We start from the raw sequence: 25255 nt of genomic DNA on the forward strand, positions 1-25255 counted from the left end.
GGTCCTTTCCTTCTGGCAGGATCTGAAGTACAATGGTCTCCTTAACGTGGTAAAATTGCCAAAGCTCTGCTGTGCTTCTCACAGACTTTCTGCTTCGTCTCTTAGCCTCCCCCCGAACATAATTCATAATTTGACAAATGTCTTGAAAGTAAAGCCAGCTGTGTATCATACTTCCTTCTGGACCCCTTCAAGATGAGGATCGTGGCTCCTTAAGTTTCTAATGTTGTCTCTCCAACTCACTGAGACTGCCAATATTTTATTTAGATTTTTTGTAGTTCTTGGCTGGATCATTGATCTCTTGCAAGCTTATCTATCTTATACCTAATTTTACTTATTTATTTATTTATTTTTTAAGTGTTTATTTTTGAGAGAGAGAGAGAGAGAGACAAAGAGACAGACAGACTCTGCCAGTAGGGGCTGGGCAGAGAGACAGGGAGACAGAGATTCTGAAGCAGGCTATGATGCAGAGCCCAATAAGAGGCTCAAACTCATGAACTGTGAGATCATGACCTGAGTTGAAGTTGGACACTTAACCGATTGAGCCACCCAGGTGCCCTCATTTCATCCCTATTTTTAGATACTGAAATAAGAGATTGTCTTGTCTTATACATACCTATATTACCACAAAGGATGTACCCCAAAATTTCCATCCTAGCTCAATGTATTCTAGAACTCACTGGCAAAGTAACAGATAGGGATGTGGCATTCAATACATCCTTTGAAATAAATGTCACTGAAAGAGCTGGACAGTTATCAGAGTTAATACTCTAAAGTACACTGAGTTCACTGCCCAAGAACTGTTCAGTAATAGTGATACTGAGGAGAGTAAGACCAAGGTGTCCAAGTTAACTTGGGGGCTTTCATGCATAGGCTGTTTAGTTTGGTGAACTTGGTGGGAATCCAAGACTCATCGTCACTCTGGGGGGCTGCAGCCTCTGCATGCTGCTCTTGACTTCTGTTATGAATTATCCTCAAAGGATGTAAGTCTTGATCTTCATGTCTTCTAAAATACTGAGGAACAGAATAGATGTTCTTTGTGTTTTTTATATCTCACTAACCCTTATAGGAAGAAGATACAGCATAGTGGTTAAGTGCCTGCATTTGGGAGACAATCATTTAGATTCAAACCTTGTCTATTTACTAGATGCTTGACCTTGAGAAAGTTGCAAAAACTCTTTGAAGCCTCAATTCCATATGTGTGAAACAGGAATCATAATACATTTCATTGCGCTGACTTGGAAGGTATTGGAGACACTGTAGTTAAAGTGCAAATAGTGATCTCTGGAATATTGTAAGCAAGCAGTTTATGATAGCTATGATTTCTTTGGCCATTATGGAAATCCATGGAATAGAGACCCAGAATTTTGAGGTGAGATCTTAAGATTTTTATAAAGATCTTCTAAGGTAGGTGAATGAAGCATGTGGGAAAAAGTTGTTTTAAGAGTTCATAAGTTTATTTTTGTTGTTAAGTAAAACCATTTAAATATTTGTTTATATTATGGATAAAAAAACTATCTGAAATAACTCCAGAAAAAAAACTAAATTGGAGATGATTTACCTCTCAGTGACTTCAAAAATGTATTTCTTTATAGTTTCACTAAATAACAAACATATCATTTTCTACTGTATCTTCTTTTAAAGTTCATTTAAGAAGAATCAAGGTTAACTAATACTCTTATGTTTAAGAAAAGAAACAAAATTTAATGTAAAAAAAATCTGAGCGAAAAAAAACCTTAGACTTAAAAAGAGAGAGAGAGAGGGAGAGAAGGAAATTTGATTCCTAATTACCATTCATCAGTTATGTGGTATTGATTGGGTGAGTTAAGTGATCTCCCTGTGTCCAGTTTTCCTGGAGAAATTGTACCATAGGAAAATAATACTTAGATTTTCTTGAAATCAAATAAGAAGAGAGAAATGAAATTACATGCAGTAAGTATAGTCTTGTTACTTGTATTTAATGATCAGCCATGCCTTTGAATCTCTCTTTGGGCTGTAAAGAACATGAATTAGTGTTATAGGAAGGACAAGAAATTGTGACACAAAAAGAGGTGAAATAAAATCTTCTGGTTATTGTTATTTATTTAAGTAATAATTTAAACCACATATATTTGAATCAAATTTTACGTTACTTCATTGCATTAAAATTTTTCTCAAATGCACCTTTTTTTGACTATTGTTCAGGTATGATATTCTATGTAAAGCCTAGTCCCAGTATGTCTTCAATAGTTCTGACTTGACAGAACTGAAAGAAAAGTGAGCTTTTCTCTTCCCTTTCAAGTTACTCTAACTCAGGAATTGTTTCCCCTCTCTTCATACCTGAGTGAGCATGAAATGATGCCTTTGCTGAGTATCTCTGTTTGATTTTCCAAAAGCTGTTGTCAGTCTTACAGCTTGAAAATGAAATGCACGTGGTAATTGGTATAGCCACAGCCAGCCTTCAAATCTAATTGGAACTGACCCAGACACCCCCAGAGCTCTTCTGAGCCTTTCAGATCTGTAAGCATATGTGATGAGACAAAAGCGGGAGATCTTGTTGAAAGGGAGGGAAGTCCCTTTGCGTGTTGCTGAACCAGAATTCTTTGACGATGTAGCTCTCTCAGTCTGGACAATGTCTTGTGTGTTTGTTTCCACAGAGCATATATCATTACAGACTATATGGGCATCCGAAATGAAAGTTTCATGAAATTAGCTGCAGTAGGGACCTGGATGGGGGACTTTGTCACAGCTTGGATGGTAAGAAATTTTAACTTCACCCATTTCAAACATTAAATGGAAGACATGTTCATAATGTTGGATAAACACCACTTTTGATGGATTTAGAGCAAGAGTTACTTCTTTTGAGTGAAACAAATTCATGAATACAGAAAATTTAGATATATGTAGTATTTGTTTACTTCAGGGGGAAAATTAATGCAACTATAATATTAATGATGGCTGTCCACCAGGAAATTTTTATTTATAACATACATACATATCTATCTATATGTAGGGGCATACAAACATACACACATTCATAAAATTAATAGAATTTTATTTCCTATTGCACATGTCAAATTGTGTCTTTCGAAAAAGGATTGGTTTTTTTTTTGACATGTGCAGTTTTCATGTGAATGTTGTCTGGCCTGTCTCAGAAGAAGTATTCTTAATGACTATTTTTATTTAAAATTTTCTTCATAGCACATATTTATAATTGTATCAATATTATTTTACTTTTATTTAATGTTTTTATATGAGTATAGTTGACACCTAATTTACATTAGTTTCAGTTGTACAATGTACTGAATCAACATCTCTGTATGTTATGCTATGCTCATCACAAGGGTAGCTAGGGCTTTTAAAATAGTTTTCTACATTTGTTTTCTTCATTGAACATACTAACTTAATGGTGCATTATTAGTATTTTTTATTATAAGCCTGCAACAAATAGACAAACCATATTTCATGCTGAGTTCCTCTGTCAAGAGAGTAACTTCTGTCTTTTTTTTTTTTTTTGCTTTTTGTTTTCATTAATTTTTTTTTCAAGTATAATTTACGTATGGTATTATATTAGTTTCAGGTGTCTGATATAATGACTCTACAATTTTTACATTTCTCAGTGCTCAGCAAGATAAGTGTATACTATTGGGGCACCTGGGTGGCTTTGTTGATTAAGTGTCTGATTTCGGCTCAGGTCATGATCTCATGGTTGGTGAGTTCGAGCCCCACGTCGGGCTATGTGCTGACCATTCAGAACCTGGGGCCTGCTTCGGATTCTGTATCTCCCTCTCCCTCTGTCCCTCCCCTCCCCTGCTTGCTTGCTCTCTCTCTCTGTCTCTCAAAAATATATATTAAACAAATGCTTAAATAAAAAAGATAAATGTACTCTTAATCTCCCTTGTCTATTTCACCCATTCCCCACCCACCTCCCCTCTAGCAATCACCAGTTTGTTCTCTGTATTTAAGAATGTGGGTGGTTTTTTTTTTTGCCTCTTTTGTTTATTTGTTTTGTTTCAAGTTTTTATTTAAATTCCAATTATTTAACATATAGTGAGTGTAATATTAGGTTAAGGAGTAGAAATTAGTGATTCATTACTTATATGTAACACCCAGTGCTCATCACAACAAGGACCCTCCATAAATACCCATCACTGATTTATCCCATCCCCCTGCCCACTCTCCCTCCAGCAACCCTCAGTTTGTTCTCTGTATTTAAGAGTCTGGTTGTTTGTTTGTCTCTTTTTATTTGTTTGTTTTGTTTCTTAAATTCCACATATAAGTGAAATCAGGTGATATTTCTCTTGCTCTGTCTTATTTTGCTTAGTATTATACCCTCTATGTCCATCCATGTTTTTGCAAATCACAAGATTTCATTCTTTTTTTATGGCTGAGTAATAGTCCATTGTGTGTGTGTGTGTGTGTGTGTAGGTGTGTGTGTATTACATCTTCTTCACTCCCCAAAAACAAAAACACTAGTTGGAAAAGACATATGCACCTCTTTGTTTATTGCAGCATTATTGACAATAGCCAAGAAATGGAAGTAACCCAAGTGTCCATTGATAAATGAATAACTTCTGTTTTTAACCATTGGATTAATTAAATATAGTATGTAGCTCAAAGGCTCTAGGTCCTATAAGTTTATAAGAGAATCTCAGAGTACAAAGAGCATAACTCTCATAAAAATGGAATGTATTAACCTTTGTTGACGCCTTTCAAAGTTATTAGCTTTATTCTTCCATTCACTTGAAAATGAGAGGACCAACCAAAAGAAAGGATGCCCTGCCATGTCACATGTAGGGACATGCCCCTACAAAGGTTGTCACAACAGTTACTGCCCTTTCTATGGATAGCTTTGTGTCTTACCTAGAGCAGGTGTTTTCAGGAGACAGGAAGCAGTTACATCTTAACTGCTACTACTGTGATCATCGTGCAAGAGTACTAAGTAACTACCAAAAGGTTTGTATAGCCTAGTTTTTGAGCCTCCTATTACTGTGTTCAATTTTAGAATGTTAACAGAACAGGTTACCAAATGTATCCCGTTCCATTAACTTTAAGATCTAGATTTGAAAAGTGATCTATTTTATTTGTAGTCACTAGATGTGACAGTTAGAACAAATCAGACATCAGGTGCCTGGCTGGCTCAGTTGGTAGAGATGTGACTCTTGATCTCAGAGTTTTGAGTTCAAGCCCCATGTTGGGCATAGAGTTTACTTAAAAAAATACAGAAAATTAAGAGAGAGAGAGATAGAGAGAATGAATATAAGCCAGACATAAAGACCAGGCTGCCTCATGTCAAAAGTTTCTATTTCCATTGGGAAAACCATTTAGAAGGGAAACTAAATAGAAAATAGTTTGCCATTTAAAAGGGAACCTATTTAGAAAGAAAACTTTAAACATGTAACTTTCTTGAAATAGGAGCTAATGCCTTTTGAAAAATATCTGCATTAACTGTGGATTGTGATTTTTTTTACTCCATTTTGATGGTGAGTCTGCTTAATAAAATGGAAAAGAGAAATCAGAAATTTGGATTCTCTGACCTTGCCACATATAGTTTGATCTTCCACAAATAATATACAATCCTCTGAGCCTGCTTGTACATTTCTCTAAAGGGGTTAGTAGTTGCTGCCTGTGCTACAAGTTTCTGTGAAGATTAAGTGTGTGGTCCTGTAATAGGACTTAAAATGCTGCAGTATGAGGTGGACATAAATGCTTTATTGTAGACATTCATGCTTTTCCCAGCTTATCCCAGGTCCGGGGGCCAGAATGTCTACAGTTCCCTTCCAGCCTTCAGTGCCAGGACACACTAAGGCAATACAGCACATGACTTCCTGATTTCCACGTAACACTGCCCCTGAGCAAAGTCAGGGGAGAAGCACAGACCAACAAGCCCTGTGACCTCAGTCTGTAGTTTTCAGGATCCACCATTTGATACAGAAATCATTTTCTTTCTTTCTTATTTTATTTTATTTATTTTGAGAGAGAAGGAGAGAGTGAGAGTCAGAGAGAGAGACAGAGAATTGAAGGGGGAGGGAGAGAAGGAGAGAGAAAGAATCCCAAGCACGCTTTCCCCCATCAGTGTGGAGCCCAATGTGGGGTTCGAACCTACGAACTGTGAGATCATGACCTGAGCCAAAATCAAGAGTCAGACGCTTAACTGATCAAGCCACCCAGGCACCCCCAGAAATCATTTTCTTTCCCATGATGACATCAGTATCTGTTTGTGGCCCAATTCTACCGAAACCCTCCTCAGACTTTCCCTCAAGATAGTGTTTCCTAGGCCATATGTAGCTGTCTCAATTTACTTCATTTTTTAAATTAGGATCTTTTTCTTTTGTTTTTCTTTTTTAAATTAAAAAATTTTTAAATGTTTATTTTTGAGGAAGAGACAGACAGACAGAGAGAGTGAATGGGGGAGGGACAAAGAGAGACGGAGACACAGAATCTAAAGCAGGCTCTAGGCTCTGAGCTGTCAGCACAGAGCCCAACGTGGGGTCTGTAAGATCATGACCTGAGCCAAAGTCAGGAGCTTAACCAACTGAGCCACCCAGGATCCCCAGGATCTTTTTCTTTTGAATCATAAGGTGGGGGGGGGGCAATTTCTAGGGCAGCCCTGAGAGGCAAACACATGGTGCAGCTTTGACCAAAGACCTTTACCTTTTGTGGTTGGATTTCTACTGTGCACTTCTCTGCCCTTCTCTTGTGGCCTAGCAGAGTACAAATAATTCCACAGTTTAGCTCTGGTCTTTCTCTTCCTCTAAGGTCTGGCTCATGTTCCTAGTTTACTAAATTTACTACTGTAATACCTTCTATTTTCACTAGCTAACCTGGTAACTTTTTATTTTCAATACCATAGATAATTACTCTGATCAATACTTCCAATACCACAGAAGTAGGACTGGATTGAGAATCCAGAAAAATGTGTTTTAGGTTTAACGCAGCAATGTGATCTTAAGTCACTTAACCTTCTGGGACCTCACATGTTTTCCTTTCCGTAAACTGAGAAAGAATCCAAAGTCCTTTGTTGCTTATGTTATATGAAATATTGACCTTTCCCAGTTAGACACAGGGATACAAATGGCAAAAGAAACAGCGCTCTCCTGATTTGAAAGTACAGTCACACAGGGAAGATTCCCAGAGCACCTCATTTCTATTCCCATTTTTATTCACCGACTAGGTGGTAAGTTTCCATATAAATATTTATATGTCTACATATGTGTGCATTGATAACATTTTAAAAAATAATAGTTTTCCTCATGAGAGGAGTCTAAGGAGGTTTGACCTTCATTTGTCTATAGAATTCTCATCATGAAGTGAATATCAATGATGAAGGTGACTGTCATGGAAAAGTAAGTGACTATTTACATTTCCAATAAAAGTGTGTCTTTTAATGTATTTCTGAAATGGAGAATTTTTCTTTTATGGAAATAATTCAGAACTTCCTCATGGTTTTAAAAGGCACACCAGAACTGATGAGATCCCCAGGCAAGGCTGATGTCAACCAACCTGACAAATCTCTCTGACCCTCACACTGCCGAGCATCAAGCTCTACTAGGTTCAGCTTCCTGACAATCCTGACTTTTCCCAGCTCTGTGGGATGCCTCATGCAGAGGACAAAATAATAAGTCAGGGTTAACGTCACCATTTGTTTGGTCAGATAGATTTTTAAAAAATTCATGTAAAAGAAATACATAAAATGACAGTGGTGTCATTGAGCCCTGAGCTGGCCCTTTGTGTTGATACGAGCAGAGAAGAGCTCTGTCATGAAGACACGCATGAAATAAAAGCACTGGGCGTCTCATGCGACACCATTGCCACGTATCCACAAATTTGCCCACCCTCTGCCATTGAGCGAGGGGCAGGGGGCGTCGGCCCATCCCACTGTACATGTCTGCAGTTTTACTATCCCCTCCTGCAGAAGACAAAGATCACAGGCTCTGCTCAGGTCTAAGGTGGCAGAGGATTCTGAGGACATCAAGATGGCATTTTCTTCTGGCCTTCATTTAATAGTAGAAGAAAAAATCACTTCCTGTCTATCTGTACCTAACCATCTCCTTTCTGCAGCCCTTGCCTCTTCCTGCTCTAGTGGCTTTTCTGTTACAGCAGTCAATGGTAAATGGCTTATGACAGCGATAGGGACATCAGAGTCCAGGTTTGAGGTTCATGTTTGCGGGAGGGGGCCAGGGAGGGTACAAATGGTAAAGTTGAGCCATGACCTAAAGAAGACAATTCACATAGTGAGGACTGAAGTCAAGAAGCATTTTTCATCATTAAACCATATATGGTATGTATCACGTCTTACTACTCATGGAACCTTGCTTGGTCTTGGCATATTTTTCCCAGGATTGTCTGTGGACTTCTGTGTGTATATGTGTTACTACTAGCAAAGCTTCCCCTGTAAAGAGACGTCATACATACAAAAAACAGTGTAGTTGTTTGCCCATTGGCTTTACCTTTATTTCACATTTGTATAGCGACTGTGTGATTTTAACAGACTTTTTTTTTTCTTCTTGAAATTCAGAGTTCTATTAGGGCTACAAAAACTTAGTATGTTATGTAGAAATGTCTTTAGATTGATAAAACATAGCCTTTGTAGGATTTGTAGGACTACAACAAGAAGTAAAATCTTAAAATTTGCTTAATTATCTCCATTGAATCTCTGGCAAGAATATGATTGTAGAAAAAAAAGTGTTTTTAAAAATATATTTCTCCCTTCTATTTTAAGTGTGCCTATTTTGTAAGTACTGCATTATCTCTCTAAATATTTGAGTGACAAATTTGCCTTCTTATGTTTCACATGTGTTCTGTTCCTTCAAAGAGATGGTGTAATTCATATTTATATCGCTATTATCTTTGTTTCAAACGGCTGTGTTTATTTAAGAGGTAAAGCTGAAAACTCTTTCTTCTTTACTTGGTTATAAACTTCCTGAGGGGCGTTTCAGTATCACCTGTGGCACTCAGCACAGTACCAGGCATAAATAGATGCTTAAGAAACATTTATTGAAGAATAAATGGATGATAAGAGCACATAAGCATTAAGTTCCATTTCTTTTATCATTGCTCCATTTTGTGACTTAGTGTTGTAAAATGGGCATTCTAAAAGGTGGAGGGAGAACTGTACTGTTCAGGGTCTTCCTATCCCCTCACCCCCATAAGCCTATGCACTTGTCCTCTGAGCTTGTTTCCATACCAGGAGGACACATGCTTGTAAACACCCTTGGTTGGAAGTAATAGATTGTTGATGGAATTCCCCCAGCATTGTGATGTATCCTTTGAGTATAGAAGGCATTCTTTTTTTTTTTTTAACTTTTTAATGTTTGTTTATTTTTGAGAGGGAGAGAAAGAGAGACAGAGTGCAAGCAGGGGAGGGGCAGAGAGAGAGGGAGGTACAGAATCCGAAGCAGCTCCAGGCTCTAGCTGTCAGCACAGAGCCCGATGTGAGGCTCAAACCCACCAACTGTGAGATCATGGTCTGAGCTGAAGTTGGATGCTTAACTGACTGAGCCCCCCGGGCGCCCCTAAAGGCATTCTTAGGTAAAACAAACATTGAGCTTTAGAGATCCTGCCAGAGGGTTCTTTGAATGGCCATTATTGCTGTCACCGGCATAGTTCTTCTCCTGGCTCTGGGGGTGGAAGGAAGCGAGGTGAAGATATATCCCTTCAGCCACTTAAGCACAGAGCTATTCCCACATAAGACAGAAAACTGGTTAAACTTCAGTGGACAGAGGCAGAGAGAATTAAAGAATGGTGTATGCTTGAGAATAATTAATACTCCTGAATCAGTCTTTATTTACAAATCTGGAACAGAATAGAGTGAGGGAGTGTTTCTGCAGGTTTCAGAGAAAAATATTCCTTCTAGCTTAAATGTAGAAGATATGAAATTTTATATATATATATATATATATATATACACACACACACATTATATATTTGTATATATGTATATATACATACATACTAACTTAAAACTTGTGTATATATTATATCTATGTATATGTGTATATATACACACATACATACTAACTTAAAATTTGTCACATGTTTTTATTGTGGTCCCATGCTTGCTGCTTATTTTCTTTTTTTTTTTTAATTTTTTTTTTTAACGTTTATTTATTTTTGAGACAGAGAGAGACAGAGCATGAACGGGGGAGGGGCAGAGAGAGAGGGAGACACAGAATCGGAAACAGGCTCCAGGCTCTGAGCCATCAGCCCAGAGCCCGATGCGGGGCTCGAACTCACGGACCGTGAGATCGTGACCTGGCTGAAGTCAGATGCTTAACCGACTGTGCCACCCAGGCGCCCCTTGCTGCTTATTTTCTATTATTGTCACATGCTTTACTAAGAGAGGGTTGTGATTATTTCTGTTATTTTCATTTCACCAAGTTAATAATAGCTTATTTAGCTCAAAATTTCCTATTACGTACCTGCCATTATGTTGTGGACTGCAAATGCTAAGTTTGTCAATGAACAATAGCTTATAATAAAACTGACATCACATCTAGCTTGTTATTCCATCTGGAATTGAGCTTGACAATTCATATTATGATCAATGCCAGTTTTCTAATTATTTCTCTTCCACTGATATCAAAATGGCAGAATATAAAGCATAATTGAATTGATTTAGTATCTGAAATAAGGTAGCAATAATAGCTTTACTCAACTTAATAATAAAGAAGAATTTATATGCTGTGAAAGATGGAATCAAAGGACTAGAGTTAGCAAACTCATTGAGCAAGTGTCTATGACAAATGGAAGAACACAAATGAGATATTTAGCCACTGGAGCTGAACCCAAGAGCTTGGCATTACTCTGAGTTTTTATGTTTTGCTCTCTCTTCTTTGTCTGTTCTTTGGAGCAGTTCATGACTTCAGTTACCTCCATGATTGGTTAACCCCATATTTGATAAATTTGTTGGTTTCATTTCATTATTTTATACAGTGCAAGTGGAAACTGGTTCAAGAATTTAGTTAATAATGTATTCTTTCTATAAAGATTCTGTGTTAAATGAGATTCCCTAAAAAAGTGCATGCATCATAGATTTGGGAGCACATGATTTATTGAGGGAGTGCTCTTCAGGGAAACCTGTAAGGAGACGAGAGACCCAGGGGAGAGTGGGGAAAAGCAGCAAGCAAAGATGTGGTCAATATGGCTGCAGGTAAAATCTCCACTTGGCCTGGTCCACTGGGTGCATGCTATGTTCTTGGGGAGTGGAATGTACCGGTGGGTGAAGAGGATCTGGGCAGGTCACCAACATGGACACAGACAAAACCTAAAGACACAAGGTTTAGTAGTACCTGTAATTGAAGAAAATCGTTGCCAGTTCATCTGGTCATTTGATTGAAACAAAGAGCATAATAGAAGAATTATTTTTTACATTACCTTTTTATTCATTAGAAAATTTAGAGCCAAATATGGTCATTTTGCTTTTGCACATATAAATATTTTAACATCTCTATAAATATTTTAGCATTGTGTTTCATGTTCCTTCAAAATAATAAGTTCTCACTAAAAAATTAATAAGACAGGAGAGTCTAACCTATTTTCAGAGAGCATCACAAATTGTGATCAAGAGTCTTTTAATTTTCAGGACTCTTGGATTTTTAAAGTATTGACCATATGGCATGAAATAAAAAAAGTATTTCTGAGTAAAATAGGTTGTAGTATAGCACATGGATGTTTAAGAATAGAAGCCCAAATTCTGGCTCCACTATGACTTTTCTGAGTTCAATGTCTATTGGAAATTCATAGTATGTTATGGGCATATTGTATGTAATTTATAATCATTTATTAAAAATTTATGGACTATACGCTGAGTATGAAAGGCATCTATGGAAATGTACTGAATTGAACTACAATAAGATAGGAAAGACACTAAGGCCGTCTCTTACAGAGAGACATTCCCATTAGAGGCAGAAAACACTCACTTTTCATCTTTCCCATTTCCAATTTCATCACCTTTCAGTTCCATTATACTGTATTTCTGTTTCTGGGTTTACACTTCCTCAGGGCTGGTGAGGAAAGAAGGATTGTCCACACATTCTTTATCATTTTCCTAACATAATGCTTCACACCTTTAAAGTACCATTAATCAATAATTTTCCCAAAGAAGTTTAAATAAAAGCCAGGAAACACTGATATTTATTTTTCCTTTCAAAGTCAGTAATACAATGAGTTCTAGTGGCTAATATCAGTGTACATTAGAACTTCAGAAAGAAGCTATGTGGGTTGTTTTTGTTTTTGTTTTGTTGTTTTTTTGGTAAAAGTTTTCGTAAGTAGTTAGATTATTCTCCTTGTAATTTTTTTTTTAATTTTTACGTAGTACCTCTTCCTAGGTGCCAAGCACTGTATGTTTGTGTGTGTATGCGTGTACGTGCATGCGTGTGTGTGCGTGTGTGTGTGTGTGTGTGTGTGTGTGTGTGTGTGTGTAAATTTTCAGTTAGTTTCCAAAGTCTTCAATGCTTTTAACTACTCCACTATCTTGCCTAGCAGAATAATTTTCTTGGGAATATTTAATCAGGATCTTAATAAGAGGTGGAATATAGACATAGAAGTTGGTTTAATTTTTTTTTTTTGCCAGCATGTTAATAAAATTTGTTGAATTGTGTCATTAATTGGGGCAAGGGGAGTGCAGATCTTTTTAGGTGTTAAGTGACAGTATGTGACATCCCAGCCAAAGTATTACTTTTAAATTTTAGAAAACTCAGCTGCTATTCTTACTGCTTTTTGACAGATATAGGTGCTTGAAAGCATCTCATTTCTGGGACTGGAAGAAAGTAAAGAATAGCTTTCTATTATACTACCATTAAGAGAGATACTGCAATTCCTGGTTATTTCAGCACTAAGTGTTTTGTTTATATGAAATCGCTATCCTTTAGCAGTTGTTTGCCCCAAGGATTTTTAGAGCACTAAAGATTTTTATATTCACAGTGTATGTTGCATTTGTAGTTAAATGTTCTGTAAACATCAAAAAGAAATTTATGGCAATGAAGTGCCTAGTATTATGTTTTGTGGTTGCTTTATGAAAGCTGTTACATCATATTTCAAGAAATTGAAGTATTTAAGTGAGTGGGGGAATATTTTGATAATGAATGGTTAAGTAAAATCATGTTTGGCATATATTCTTCTCTTTTCTTACATATCTGAAGGCTGATTGGGAAATAGAAGACTTCCTTTTTCCCTGGCTGGCAGAAGATGTTAAGGTTTATCCCGGCCCTGTGCCTGACTCCAGTAGCCTTCCCTAGTCTATCTAAGTTGTTCACTGAGTGTCTTGAGTTGCTTTGTGAACATGATAGTGCACAAGGTAAGGAGTCAATTAGGCATAGAACAGTAGTGGAACTTACAAGTTAGGTATAATGTCAAATAAATACCTTTGACATTTCCAAAGATATCAAATACAACAGACCACTAGGTCCATATCAGTAGTTTCTTTAATACTATAGACCGGGGTTCACAGAGTGAACAACACATGTGCCACCTTAAAAATTCCTAATTGTTCTTCACTTCTAAGCAGAGGCTATATGAGAAACAATGCCTACGTTAGAGTCAGGCACTTGAGATGAAGCAGGAAACCTGGAGAGAAGCCATCTGTTTTCACTGAAAGAATAGCACCTCTCATAAAGGTTTTAAAATATGTCATAAAAGATACTGTGAACCTGTAGCTATTGAAAAAAAAAAGAAACTGAATAATTTTCACAATCTGACTACTTTCTTCTTTGACTTATGTTATAATTGTCCTAATTTCTATTTGGCATTTTAAATTTCAACTAGAGATGATACAATCAGTGGAAGATTTTTGGCAAATCTAAGTGTAGATTGAAAAAAAATGCATTTTATTTTGCTTCATTAAAAAAATTGGCAAAATGAACCAGTTTTGTGCCTACCTAGGTGGGAGATATCTAAACTCATTCATTCATTCATTGAATGAATATTTATTTATATGGTGACCTGCTAGTTTATTAGATAAGCTTATTACACGATTCTTTTGAGTATTAATGGGATTAAATATAATTAAAATTATGTAAGTTTTGAAATATTTATTAATCAACAGATTGATTTTACTATATTGGTATAGGTATAGAATGTCTTTTTAAAGGCCACTTAAAATTCATTTTTTTCTAAAATGTAAAAATAACATATATCCATGTGTATTAAAACAAATATATTTTTTAATTTTTAATTTTGATTACATGATCACTTAAAAAACAAACAATAATTATTCTTGGTACCTATTTACATTATTTTCTTAGCCTTATAAGGTAGTGTTATTGGTATCTGTCTGAAATTGTTGACACTTACAATTGATATCTCTGTAGATCACAATATTTTTGAGAAAATACTTTCTTTAGTGCCAAAGGACCTGGGATGCTCATAGCATATTCTACTAAATGGAAGATTGTACACATTCATTTTAGTACTATTTTAGCGCCAATATTTCCTCAGACATCTTTTTGCCTCCATTTAAACTACTCTTTTTCCTCACAAACTTATTTTCTACATAATAAAACTCATCAACTAAGTTATCTCTATGTGTCCTTTTTGAATACTTTACCAAATTTTGATGACACGAAGTTATAGACCTTTAGTAGTCCAAGACCCTTCCGAGGGTCTCACGTACTGATGAATCTATTCATGTAATAAATATGCAGCAAGCATCTACAGAATGAGAAAAAAAAAATGTGTGAGAGAGTAAACATCACATCTTAAATATGGCGAAAGTGGAGTTCTAATATCATTGCATTTGAAGTTAACTTCCTCTTACTGAAGGAACCTCTGTCAGGGCCGTTCGTCAGTCAGCCTCTCATGAGACTCTGGGCTGGCAGAGCTCGTGCTGTGTGGAGTGTTGTCCCACATCTTTTGGTCTACTCAGAGCTTTCAAATCTTCTTTCAGCATCTCAAGTCATAGTCTGTGGTGAGGTTTTAATGAATGGCAGTAGCTTTCTGTGTTAAACTTGCATAAATAATAAATACTGGAATTGCAGATTCAAATGCCCTGAGGGCCAGACCCATCTAGTAAAAGTGTGAAACATCTGGTTTGAGATAAAAGGGTGTGTGGGGTGGAGGGAGGGGCTATATTGAGCCAGAGGGCATATTCCCTATGAAGAGGTTTCAAGATTGATTTAGTAAAACAAACAAACAAACAAACAAACCAGGAATGCAAAGTAGGATGTAACTTCATGAATTCTGCCCCCCCCCCTCCCCCCGGTCATCTGTCATCTGTTTTATACTTTATAAACAGGGAACATTAAGCTGGAAGCTGACACATCACATGAACGTTGAAAGGTCAGTGTGAGGAGTGAATCTGGGGCAAGTGCCACTTTAGAACATCTCCATCACACCCCATAAACTTGTGTGTCCTCCGCAGGGTGGGTCCTCCCTGTTTGGTTCTTACTTCTAAAAGGCAGGGGAGACCAGAACTCCCTGCACTCTAATCACAGCTGCTAAGAACAACCAGAGGCCTTGTTCCACTTAGCACTCTTTCCTCTCAACAGTTTAAGCTCAAGTGGACAAAAAAAAAATTTTTTTTTATAATAACACTTTCTGAAGTGTTAATGAAATGCTTGTTATTGTGGTCAGGTTAGCCACTACCAGCATGTGTGCAGAGAGACTGAAAGCTCGTACTGTATTTGTTGACTGACTAGCTTCGCTTTATCACAGGGAAATGATGTGCACATGCATTCTAAATGAATATGCATTGTGGAAATCTTAAACGAATATAAATGTCATTAAGATGTCAGTATTTATCAAGCTCTTAGGCAGTTTCTTAATAGGCACAATGAACCCAGCTTACTATTTGGTTGGTTGCTCCACTGTTTTGTTTTTTTTTTAACTTGAGTTCCATAAGGCAGTTTTTCCCAAATTTGTCTTTACATTGGACTTACCTGGGGAAGTTCAAAAACAACTGATGCCTGTGTCCCACTCCCAGAGATGGTGGTTTAATTTGTCTGGATTATAGCCTGGGCATTGGAATTTTTTAAAATGTGAGATTCTAATACACAGGCGAGTTGGCGATCATTTCTCTAAGGTGGTTTTAGGAAGTTTTGCATGGGAATATTTTGACATATGTGGGCTCAGAACCATCCAGTATCAAAGCTGAAGGGAAACTCAGGGGAGGAATCTTTTGGTGTTCAGAGACTTCACAAAAAAGCAGGAATGAAGACCAAGAAGGATGAGAGAGTGGGCTTCCCCGGGACCCACACATTGCCACAGGGCGATGTAGGTGTTCAATAAATTTACCCTTGCCTCCAGTGCTAACTCTAGAACTTGATTTGGGTTTCTTACAGAGCAACTTTCAAGTGTGGGTTGCTTCTGATACTCAAAACAGATTCCCCTAAAAGAATGCCAGCTTTGCTATAAAGCTGATCAACATCCCTATGCCTGAGCTTGAGCTCAAGTTATTCAACGAGTTTACCTCTCTAGCTATTAGGACAGGTATGTGCTCATCTCCTTCCCGCTCATAATACAGAAAACAGCTTATAATTTTGCCTATTTGAATACAGTGTCATTTACATAAACTTTCTTCCAATGCATCCTCCCTCCCACCAGCATATGACCCTTTCCCCCAATTCTCCATGTGCATTAATTTAATTCTTACCTCTCATTAAATGTTAGCAAGTATTATTGCCATTTGCCCAGGGGGTGGCTTACTTTTCATAATTATTACTTAGACAATACAGCTGTGAACTGCTGTGAGATAAAATATAAAGCACGTGGAATTATGACTGTTAATAGTGTTACTTAATTTAAAAAGTTACAGTGTTTCATAAATGAGAACATCTTAAAATATAATTTGCAGTTTGCATTTTCTGAATGAAGACTTTCTACTAATCTTAACATCTTTTTATTTTCACTATGCTGTCATTCCCACATGAATATGAAGTAATACCAAGATTGTATTTTCACCATTTTTCATAGAAAACTATTTAAGTGAGGATTTTTTTTTATGAGGCCAGTTTTAAGTAGGTAACTCTAAATTATAAATACACCTGATGTTAATGTTATGCCATTTGCCAGAATTTTGACTGCTTATAGGAATTAATACATGAATTATGTTAAGTGATGAAAATTCACAATTAAAAATTATATTATTTAAGGAAAACTTATATATCAAGTATGCTTTTCTAAATATGACTAGACCATCTTGAGTGTATAAATCATAGTCCCTATTCACTAAAATACGTCTAAAAAGTAGTGTTGAAAAATGCTGAATCTTAAAATACAATCTTGACACAAAGTAGGTCCATTTGAATTTTTAAATGCCATTAAACTTTGTCTCATAATTTTTCCCTTCTGATGGGCCCTGAGTTCCAAATATTAGTAAAGTTTCCCAGGAGTATTAGAGGCAAAAATAAGACATGAATTTAAATAGTTTTATTCCCATCCACTTTTAGTCCTGTTTATGTTAGTAAAGGCCAGGTTGCAAATGTTGTTAAAATACTAATTTTGTATTCTGTAAAATAGACTATATGCAGAAAAACATGAAGGGGGGGGGTGAAGTTGGAGCCCAATATGCTATTCAAGAAGCAAACGTGGGAGGCAGATGAGTAAGATGACATTTTTCTAGTCAATGACAATTATCAGGAGTCTCTCATCTGATTTTCCTGCTGAGTTTTCACAACAGTTCATTGACTTGTACATAAAAAGTAAAGCTTGGAGTCAATTAAGGTGTGACAACAAAGGAATTCAATAGCAAACCCCAGGTAATCATAAGGTAAGGTTAGTGTAGATTTTAATTTGAAAGTTTGAGAAAACAGCTGCACAAGAACAACAACTTTTGATGCGAAGTGGATCTTGACAGAAGCTCAGATCCCTGATATTTCAGTTCTGTTCATTTGTCAACATAAAGGCGAGATAGAGTCTTATGGGATTAAGCAAACTCCGTGGCTAAAAATATAGTTTGACATTTCTTGAATGCACTTGACAAGACTCCACATAAAATTATATTAGTATTCTTTCCAGCTACTAGAAGATTTTTAAGGGAGGCTGAGTTCTTTTATTCAAATTCAAATTTAATCTTTGGTTGCCATGGCATCTTAAAAAAATTAATCATATATTGTTGAGTTTTAAATGTTGGGTAGAGGATGTTTTAGTACAGTTGGAAAACAATAAACTTGAGAAATGTTCTTGTAAAAATTAAATTGCGTTCAGGAACTTTAAGAAAAAATTAACAAGGCCTAAAAACAGTTAATGACAGAGATTGTGCACAGTAGGAAAAGTGATTATTGACCGTGCTGTCAATAGTTGTCAGCGTCTGCTCTGCTCTCTGGCATCCTTGCTGTGGTGCAGCTGGCTGACAGATTGTAGCTAATGTGCAAGTGGAGGAGAAAGGTGGTGAGGAGGACCAAGGGTCGCATAATAGAAGATGCCAGCAGCCAACTGGAGTGATGCATGTGTCATGGCTGGCGCTGGTCAGAGGAAGAGATCTGCAGAGAAATCCTGTGGTCATTGGGATGATAGGGATTAGGGGGGCGGTAAATGGAAAGTATTGGATGGAGACAGAATTGGACGGAATTGTATAGGTCCTGGAATGGCACTTGAGCATGAGAGCAGTGAGTGGCAATCACTGCTAATCACCCACTGTTGTAGCTATGGTAATGGAAGACTGGTACCTGTAGAGCTTCAAAATGTTGAGAGCTTCTCTTCAGATGCAATGGGTGTTACCACCTTAGCATCCCTGCCTTCTTCACTTGTCCTTCCCTTTGAGAAACATTATTTGCCAGCTTGTTGGATTCTAGCTCTGCTCTGTTTACTTGCAGGAACAACAGACTGCAGTGTCCAATCACATTATTTACTCTTTAAAACCTTTAAAAGAAAAAACAAAACAAAGAAAAAAAAAACACTGCAGATGGTTTAGTTTTTTGAAACAAATGCAAAGGTGTGAATGGTTAATCAGGCTGAAACAATCACAGAGCTGTGCTTTTGAAAGCTTACCAAGTGCCAGCCTTACTTTGATATTAGCAGTTTTTTTTTCCTAAAGAGTGGGTCCATAATTTTTAATGAAGGCTTTGCCCATTCATGCTTGAAATTCATGAGTATAATGTGCAGCCAGATAATAACAAGATTTGGTGTCAAACTGTGAGGCATATAATTTCTGCATGCCTAGGAATTAGCACTTGATACCCTAAAATATATCTCCTGTTCTCCCTAAACATACTGGCAAAAGGAAGAAGGCTGACAAAATTGTTATTAATTGCTTTGTAACTTCATTGAAATAATCAACATAATGAACTTAATTGGGATGGTTCTTGAAGTACTAAAAGTAACTTAAAAAGGGAATTTGAGTTCCCAGATGCCTGGGGAGAAACAAAGTGCTGTTGTGGAAATGACAGAGAAGGCGCAGAAACAAATGTAGGCACTTTAGCATAATGCTCATCTCCACCTGGGTTCCTAGTTTCCAACCAGAGAGCGGAGGAAAAGCACCAAAACCCCGGCCAAAGGAAGACAGAGAGAAGTGGCAGATTGTAAGTTAGCAGGACCCTGATGCTAACCTGGAAACAACATGACATTTCCTGAAGGTGTTCCAAGGATAAAAATAAATGCCGAGAATCTGTAGATGTCCAAGCCACTCCTGGGAGTAAGGCTTATGAGTTTGTAAGCAGTATGAATTCTTTTAAATCCTCAGATCAATTAAGTGTCACCTTCCTGAGCATCTAAATTACTTTGCTTGTGTATTAAGTAAATTACTTTTGTATTTATTTATAAATAGATATATACATTTATACACATAAATATATACATATTTATATAATTCATATACAGTAAAGTGAATATATAAAAATCTAGGTTTTTCCACTTTTCCCTCTCTGTTCAAAAATTTAACTAAATTAATTTTTAATGTTTATTTATTTATTTATTTTGAGAGAGATAGAGAAAGAGAGCATGAGCAGGGAAGGAAGGGGCAGAGAGAGAGGGAGACACAGAGTTCGAAGCAGAGCCCAATGCGGGGCTTGAATCCACAGACCATGAGATCATGACCTGAGCCAAAGTCGGACACTTAACTGACTGAGCCATCTAGTCACCCCCTAAAAAAACAAATGATAAAAGTAAATGATTTGTTACAGTAAACTAATCCATCTACAAAGCTTATTTTAGAAAAGAATGCTATTTATTTTATTAAAAATTTGAATTGGTACATAACTTTCTAGGAATACAACCATTGAATAATGTTGGATTTCATTATACTTTTGTAAAAATTGAGTACTACTGATAATTTAAAGAAATTGTGGCTGCCATATTAACAATAATAACATTTAAATTTATTGAGCTCATGTGCTAGAACCTCCCCTAAGTGGTTTAAATCTATGCGTTTATTTAGACCCACTGCCGTTATATATATTTATTATTATTACCATTTTGCAATTGAAGAAACAGGCACCGTGTGCAAATAGTTACTGAGGTATTAAGTGGTTGTAACCAATAGTTTTCATGAGCCTTGGGTAATGGGATTATTTTGGATATTGGGTAACATCTCATTTATTTGACACCAAAAATAGTTTTTCCCCACTTAATATTCAACATAAACGCATGTTAATCCCTGGAAGCTTGTGACTACAATTGTGTTTTGATAAAAATGTTCTGAAGTTTGTTGCATGTGTCCCTATCTGAATAAACTAAAAATGCTAAGGTAACGTTTTAAAATGTATTATGAAAATGATATTGAATTTGCCTAGAGCTGGGTTCAAATCTTAATCCTGTTACTAAAGGATTACACGAGCTGACCCTTAGTGTCTGTGTTAGTAGAGTGAATTCATACCTTCATCTCTGTGAATTACTTAGCATGAAATGTGGATCATGGTAAGCTATCATAAATGCTGGCTATCATTATTTTTATTTCCTTAAGAAGAAAGTACAGATGACGTCTACTTTATGGGAACCTTGTCAGTTAAATCAATAGAATTGTGTATGCTGTCATTCTAAATGTGTATGTGTGCGTGACACATCCTATACAATGCGTAGTAGTTAACATTCAACAAGCATATAGATTAAATTAGTTAATACAGGCAGAACACCTAAGTAAATGCCTGGCACATAGGAAACACTTATTATATTATACAGCTACTGTTATTACTAGTAATCATTTGTTTTTCATTCTTCACTTGGTTGTCCTGTTCTATTCCCTATTCTTATTGAGTTTTCGTTATGGTAGATTTATTCATTTATTAATTTTACTGAATGCTTCATTGTGCCAGGTGATGTGTTAGATTCTGATCACCAAGATCCATAATTCAGGAAGATGAGAATTATGTGGTGAGGCAAGTGGTGAGATCAGCTATACATGTTGATCTCAGGCAGCTATGTAACATCAGGGCGGAGGCATACAAGTCAGCATTTGGGTATAGATATTAAATTGGGCTCTATCCAGTGATTTGGGAATCATCACAATTTATTATTTGAAACTTAAGACAGTTTAGAATAAGAGAAAGAGTATGCTGTACTGGAGTTCCACAAAACATAGACTTCTAGAGAACAACATATAAAAATAACTAAAAAATAAAATCGAGAATGAATAGTCAGAATCATAAGAAGGGGGCCAAAGCAACTGTGGACAGCATTTGTGGGCCACCCTGGCCTTCAAATGCCCATTTACTTCTTCTGTAACAGTTGACATAGTGTTTTTTTCTTTATTCCTTCATACAAACTTTGGGGTGGGGGCTGCTTCCTGGTCCTATTTTCCCTACTTCCTAGGATTCCGCTGAATGAAGCAATCTGAACTCTTTCCAGGAGTGGCAGTTGTCGTCCTGTCCCCAGGGTATATATTTTCTCCCTCCCCAGAGCTGAATGGTGTTTGACAAAAGAACTCAACTCTGATATTTTCCATTAGAATTACTCCCTTATCTGTCACTACCTGTCTCATAGCTCTTCATGATCTGACCAAATGCATATCCATGAACTGGCTGCTTGGGCTGCTTTCTTCAAAGGCCTGTGTTGCCACAACTTTACTGCCTTCACAACTTGCTCTCTTTTTCCTTCTTTTTTCCTTCTTCCTTTTGGAGGTATCTGTCTACTATAGCATTAAAATTTAGTGAATGAATACGTGACTGAGGTTATGATACTTCTCAGACAGAATAAGTACCAATCATGCAGTGACTTTTGAATTTGTTCCATTAAAAATATTTCTAATATCACATTTTCTTCCTTTCATGAAGGTAGACTAATGTGCATTGAGTTGTGTGGCCTTTTGCGTGGGTAGAACATAACTTGCCTTTCTCAAAATTAGTTATCGAATCAAAGAATCCAAACAGCCTCTTCCAAGTGATTTTGTACCCTAGAAAAGTCTTCACTGAAAAATCTACACTGATCGGTGTATTTTGGCTGGTCAATAGCATTAGGTAAATGCATATGGGTAAATCCCACAAAACCAGCCTAAGAACCAAAGATGCCTCCTTCCCAACCTCAACCCTCCTTTTTTGGTTCATTTGAACATCTGTTGAATAAGGCATATTCCATTTGAAGAAATCCACTGGAAAAATTTAGAGATGGCTTGCTGCAAAGCTTATTTATTTTTTAGAAGAAAGAAAACAATTATGCAAATTCATAATGTTGCATTTTAACATAAGTCTAGGTACCAGCCACATTTAAGAAATAAGATTAAAATTCTTCAGCAGTGAATGCTCATTTTTAAATTGCTCACAAAACCTTCTCATATACTCTTAATGCTTTCTGTCCACAAGATGATTTCATGACATAACATTTAGGGACATAGCTTAAAAATGCTCTAAAATCAATTTTTTTTCAGGACGAGTTCTACATTTATCTAGCAATAGTATAGAATTTCTATCGTGAGCTAAGTCTGCATTTCTGTAATGATCTTTTACTGAAGTTACAAAAAGATAAAAGAATCAGTCAGTAAATAAATTCTTATCTTTGCATGTTTTGCCGTAGAAGCAATAGGTAAATGTGTGACACTTTGAAAGCACTAAAGATTCTTGATACTCATCAGTTTTATTTGTGAGAATTTATAGCATTGAAAATGAGAAGTGAAAAACTGGCCTTCTTTTACTGAAGCCAGAATGATAATTGGAAAAACTGTTTCACAGACCCCTCCCAGAATGAAATAGAAAGTGGTGAGCATCATTCAAATGTATTAATTTCAAGCATTGTTGGATTGCCATTGATTAGCCAGTATTCAGAAATGGGAGCTCTAAAATGTAACATTCTAGGTGGCAACCTGATTACTTTTTATACCTGAAGACAAACATATCTGATCTTCCAATGGCATTTAGAATGGTTGAAGCCACTCATCATAATATGCCAAGTCAACTGGATTTTTTCGTATATATTTTCCTGCCATTTATCATTGAGCCCTAGACTGGAATAGTCTCTTGTTTCCCCCTTTCTCAGGTGAGAGGGATCCAGGTTAATTTAATTGGCTCCTGGTGATCCTGAGGGCATGGGGCAGGAACTAGGGTGGGATGGGGGCATAAAGCCTTCTCTATCCCCAGTGGTCCTGCAATGAGTGGAATACACATGATGGAATGAGAGAGACCTGAGAGATAGCACCAAGGGGTCAAAACATAAGCCAAAGCCGCAGAACCATACCACCCTGAGGGGCTGAACAAAAGCCCTGGTCAAGGAGAACAGGATGGAAATATAGAACAAGAGTTTTGAAATGGAGAGCATGACCTAGGAACATTCCTTAATCTCTAGAGCATAATGAGGGGATTTCTGAATTAGGCGGCTGGCATTCTTAACTTTGGTGGGATGGGCAGTTGAAGCAGAAGATATGAACACAGTCATCCTGTCAGTATTCTGAGAAATTGCTTAAACCCTGTTCTGGATGGTATATTGTAACCACATTCATGTTTAGTAGCACAAAACACTTTTAGTTGAAAGAAAAGAAAAAAGTGAATCTAAAAAAATAAACATCTTCAGGAAGAATAAACATTTTTGGGAAGTAATTTTTGTGGAAAAAATGAAGTTTCACATTGTGCTTGGACCAGATATGCCAAAACCAACTTGAATCTCCTTACAACAAATGGTCTCTGGGAGAGAGCCAGCCGAAGCATTAAAAATACTTGCAGTTCGGCAAGTTCAGTTTTTATGGGGTGAATTATAGAAGACTGCTCTGTTTCTAAATGGACAAATCAAATTTTCTAAAATAAACATGTTTTACTACTTAAGTGGTCATGCTGCCTCAAGCCTTGCAGTTAAAAGATTATATTTATTAGCCCTCTAGTCAGACTCTTATATTAACACAAATTTAAACATTCTGCAAAATCTTCCCTTACTGGATGGATATGAGAAATTTCAGCACAGAATTCTCTAAGTACTCTGTCTTTGAAATTAGCCTTCCTACCTGAATTTACAAAGCTTATCAAACATGAAAATAGCTTAAAATATAACAAGAGCCTGTCAAAATTTAAAGCCTGTAATTTTTTGTTCCATGTGAGTATTGTATGTAGCCCACTGTCGTGGCTTATTAAATGTTTGTTGAATGAATGCTTTCTTTATAAAGATTGCCATATCTATTGTAGGGTTTTTACATCTTTGTTCCATTTTAGTTTCCCAGAAGTTTGTGATCCATACAATAGGGTAGCACCTGTAGTATTTTTTTCTGAATGTATTGTTGTCTAAAATGATATGCAGTGAAATGCACTTTATCGTGCTAGACATGAATTTGCTGCGTACCATAGTGAATATCTCCATAGGTAGTTCATCTGTTAAATTCTCTCAAGCATAACAATACTGAAAGCACTGTAGCCCTTTGAGATGTTTAGAATCTGTCTTATAGTAAATGCCCCTACTGCCAGAGACAAATTCAGTTTTTCAGAGGCCTAGGCACACTCCTCTTGCCCCAGTCTTATTTGCGACTTGAAGTGTGGAAAAAATACAAACTGAGGAATTGAGTATTTCTGGTTTTCAGCTCTGCCACTTCTGATCTGTGGGGCGCTGAGTAAGTTAAACAGTTTTGTTGAGTCTTAGTTTCTTCCCCAGAAGAGTAAAGAAAATGATATGTGCAGGTACACAGTTCTGAGGTTGCATTACATAATACAAGTCATAGTCTGTGTAATACAGGTGTGTAGCTCACAGCCTCACAGAGTCAGAACTAAAATAAAAGTTATTTACTCTTGAAAGTTGCAAACAGTTCTTTTATTTCCTAAATTCCTATATTAAGTTAGCCCAAGTTAAAAAAAAAATCTTGGATCTGCAGGGTTGATGAGCTGCCCTGGAACTCTTACTCCTTGTGACTATTTTCCCCCCAAAACATTTTATTTGCACAAAAGATATATGGGTGTTGTTGAAACAATGGAAAAGAAAACAGAAAATCCACTCCTATTCCCACCAC

General features: G+C 36.7%; 1 protein-coding gene across 2 annotated transcripts in view; it reads left to right on the forward strand.

Annotated features, from left to right (window-relative positions):
* TMEM117 (transmembrane protein 117) overlaps window positions 1–25255 on the forward strand; it is a 489337-nt gene that overhangs the window by 249404 nt on the left and 214678 nt on the right. For both annotated transcript variants that reach the window (XM_043563444.1, XM_043563445.1), the window contains one exon: window positions 2634–2733. In XM_043563444.1, the coding sequence (XP_043419379.1) occupies window positions 2634–2733 (100 nt within the window). The remainder of the gene's footprint in view (window positions 1–2633; window positions 2734–25255) is intronic.

This window comes from Prionailurus bengalensis, chromosome B4, assembly GCF_016509475.1.
Source record: "Prionailurus bengalensis isolate Pbe53 chromosome B4, Fcat_Pben_1.1_paternal_pri, whole genome shotgun sequence".
Taxonomy (NCBI): Eukaryota; Metazoa; Chordata; class Mammalia; order Carnivora; family Felidae; genus Prionailurus; species Prionailurus bengalensis.